The 3,659-nt window shown below is 49.2% G+C and overlaps 1 protein-coding gene across 1 annotated transcript in view; it reads right to left on the bottom strand.

Annotated features, from left to right (window-relative positions):
• The window catches only part of LOC114069845 (voltage-dependent N-type calcium channel subunit alpha-1B-like), a gene marked incomplete at its 5' end in the record, with an annotated part of 92,886 nt that extends 89,476 nt beyond the window's left edge, over positions 1-3,410 (bottom strand). Inside the window, 2 exons of the mRNA XM_027906922.1 lie at positions 1,228-1,380; positions 3,319-3,410. Of these exons, the coding sequence (XP_027762723.1) occupies positions 1,228-1,380; positions 3,319-3,410 (245 nt within the window). The remainder of the gene's footprint in view (positions 1-1,227; positions 1,381-3,318) is intronic.
• Positions 3,411-3,659: the final 249 nt, after the last annotated feature.

Below are 3,659 nucleotides of genomic sequence, written 5' to 3'. Positions count from 1 at the left end.
CTCCAGTTTACACAGAGCTTTGCACGAGCAGTGGAAATTCTTCCTTATGTCCCTATGGAATGTTTTCCAAACGTTCCACAGGACCATAAGCTCATCCAAAGCTCTGTGTAAACCAAGTGTATTCAACTGTTTCCATGTTGCTGTTAGAAAGCTCTGTGAAGGGTGCCCAGAGACTTGGCAGGGATGTTGTTTTATTACCATTTGAATGCATGTAAATAAATCAATATTAAGACCTAACAGTGGTAATTACTGAAAATAAAAGACTGCGATAAAGAAAGTCGATTTTGCTTTAAAATGGAATAGTTTGAAGATAAGAACAATATTTTCTTCTGAGTTCAACCCAGTTGCCCAGAGAAGCTGTGGCTGCCCCATCCCTGGAATTGTCCAAGGCCAGGTTGGACGGGGCTTGGAGCAACCTGGGCTAGTGGAAGGTGTCCCTGCCCATGGCAGGGGGTGGGAACTGGATGATCTTTAAGGTGCCTTCCAACCCAAACCATTCCATGATTTGACCTGGCAGCTGGTCCCAGTCAAGGGATTTTGGGAATCATTCTTCTCCTCCTCCATCTTCTGGGGTTTATCACTCCATCACAGGCAGACACATCATTTACTCTTCAGTGCCCAATTTCCCTTGCCCTTCTCTGAAAGTCATTTTTATCCTTTCTCCATCAAAGGACTCCTTGTATTCCATCTACTGTCCCTTTATTTTTCATTTGCTTCCAGTCTTTCCAGTCTTTTACTATTGCCCACCAAAGTCTTCTCATACCCATGCAAATTCCTCAAAAACCTTCCAAGGAAATTCAACATTCAGTGAGTTAAACCCAATGAGAATGTGAACAGACACCAATAAATAAGAAAAAAAATAATAAGACAGAACCCAAAACCTCCACATTTCAACAAGCTGAAACAACAGGAATTTAGTTCTGTATCTCCACTATGAAAAAATTCTTCCATGAGAGGAGGCCCTAAGCACCTTCTTCTCATTTTTGTGTAGACAGAGAGCAGCCCAGGGGTGCTGTGGGGGTGAAACAGAGAGGAGAGGCTGTCCCAATGAATGCAGGATGAGCACAAAATTCTGTTAACTCCTGGAGCTGGTGTTAAAGAGGGAAAAAATGCAGCCAACATGGAAAAGGGTAAAGGAAAAGCAACATAAGAGCAGGATAGGAAGATCCTGAGGAGATGAACGGAGCTGATGATCCACTTGAGAGGGGAGGGAAGCCCAAAACTCACCTGTCTCGTTGGAGAAGCAGGTTTTGTGGAACTTGCCCATGTAAAACTCCAGCCCGATGATGGCAAACATGACGATGGCGAAGAAGAGGAGCAGCCCGATCTGCAGCAGGGGCACCATCGCCTTCATGATGGACTTGAGCACAACCTGCAGGCCTGTGGGGACAAGGAAAACATGTCAGCAGGGATGGGAAGGGGAAAAAAAACAACAAACAAGGGCTTGGGGGTGGAGGGGAGGCAGGAGAGAGGGGCTGACCGAGGGGGAATTTAGGATTGGCAGTGCCACCAGTGCTGCTCCTCCCAGGGTGTCACAAAAATGATGACCCGGCCATGAGGAGCCCAAAGAGCAGGAGAGATGATCAGGAAACATCTTTTTGTGATGTCTTTTCTTCAGGGGACAGATCCAAAGGGCTGTTAAGCCTCAGAGACCCAAAAAGGGTTTTTCCTGAACCAGCCACTCAGCGTGGAGCTGAAGCAAGTCCTCAGGGCAGGCTGGGCACGGCTCTGCTCCCCTGTCCCAGGAATGCTGGGCTGGCCAGGAGCTGCCTCTGCCTCCACAACACACAGGACAGCCACGGTGCTGCTCCTGGAGAAACAATCCCTGTCTCCAGGGCTGTCCATCCAGAGCTTTTTCACCAGCACTGAAACTCATTTTCAATTAAAACCAGGGGAGATAAGGGAGAGGCTGGAGAGATAATGTCAAAAAGATGCCCACAACGGAAAAAAAAAAACTGCAGTGATAAGCAGCAGCTGCCTTGGTGGCCTGTTGTAAGGGGTGGGAAAAAAAAGGATCATCTTTGTCTTGCCACCTTGGACAGCACTGGTGAGGTCAATATGGGGACGTGCAGGGGAAAAAAAGGAATGTTGGATGGGAAAAATACTGAGGGTGTAGAAGGCAAGTGTAACCGTGGTTGTGTGTGATTGCACCTCAGGGCTGTGTATCTCCTGCAGGGTGGGGGGGAAAGGCACAGTTTTCACAGCATCCCTAAAAACCTGAGAGGAAATATTGTGGGAAAATATTGTGCTTGATCAGGACACATCACCAGGTGGGAGAACGAGTCCTCCTGGGAAGGGGCAGCTCTGAGGGGTCACCTTTTCCCTCTGTCACCCTTAGACTGTCACTACCACACCCTGCCCAGGCAAGAAGTCCGTGAATAAACAGCCAACAGCAACATCTTATTAGAGATCCTGTTAACAAATGTCACCCTTCCCAAGGACCTCTCCTGTGTGGGAATTCAGACTGAAGCCCTGCCCATGAAAAATGCTGATGGCAGGAAGTTTTGGTGCAATAATTGCAGAGCATCGCCTCTTGCTGGGTGTCTGCAGCACCGAAGTCTCAGCCCTGAAGCAACCAGAGAGGTGGCAGAGCTGATGACCCGGGAGGAGATGGGGCTGACTGGCTGCCGAGGGGTTAATGCAGACAAAAACCAGAGCTTCCCACAGAGCTGCAGTTCCCTTTCACCAGCTCTTGCTGGAGGGTCAAACCTCACTGTTCCACGGTCAAAAATTAAACCCACTGCTGACTGCAGCAGGCAGAGGAGACAGGGACAAATAAAAAGGCAAGGGAGCCACGGTGTGAGGACTGGGATGGTTCCAGGGCATCAGCAAGGAATGATGCAGCTCCTCACTGGAGCATTCACCCTTCAGGTAACACATAAAATATAGGAAGTTGCCCGCTGAGTAGAAAAAGCCAAGTCCTGCTCTTTCCCTGCGTTTTCTCCCCCTTTATTTAAAGGGTAAAATCCTCAGCACAAGATCTGATCAAAACCATCAGAACACCCAAAGCTCGGGGCTGGGGGCCTGAAAGCTGCAGGATTTGGGTCTCAGGTGTTCACACCACAGGGAATTAATTGACCCCCAAAGGCAAAGGGGTCTCAGGACCAATCCCTGCCCCTCACCTGCAAATTTTGGAGGGCAGAGCTAAAAGCAGCTGGCTGAGCACAGAGTGGGGGGAGAGAAAGTCAGACCCTGGCAAGGGTAGAAACCACAGACAGCCAAGAAATAAGGGGAGAAAATGTTGCTCAGAAAAGCATGTAAGAGCCCAAAAGCCGCAGAACCCCTCAGGCTGGGAGGTGACACCGTCCTGACACTCACTCGGGATTCCCGACACGAGTTTTAGGGGTCGCAGCACTCGCACGGCTCGCAGGGTCCTCAGGTCAAAGTCAGTGCCAGCAGTCGCCAGAATCCTAAAAAAAAAAAAACAGGGAGAGAGGGGATAAACTGAGATTCAAATGGAAATTCCTCCTTCCAAAGCGTGGATTAGTGCCGTGTAAAACCAGCAAATAGTCGAGATGCTTTAAACTTTACACCTGCGGTCACGTCGTAAATGGTGTGCATTGAAACCCATCAGCTCACACCCTCCCCCTGGGGCTGCTGAGCCTTGCTGAGACTATCGAAAAATCCCCAATCTCCGCCTGCTTATGCAGCCATCGACA

This window comes from Empidonax traillii, unplaced genomic scaffold (assembly GCF_003031625.1).
Source record: "Empidonax traillii isolate 1590-97213 ecotype Southwest subspecies unplaced genomic scaffold, ASM303162v1 scaffold1374:size120139, whole genome shotgun sequence".
NCBI lineage: Eukaryota > Metazoa > Chordata > Aves > Passeriformes > Tyrannidae > Empidonax > Empidonax traillii.
Note: the sequence above shows the minus strand (reverse complement) of the source record. Positions and strands in the feature narration are given on the sequence as shown.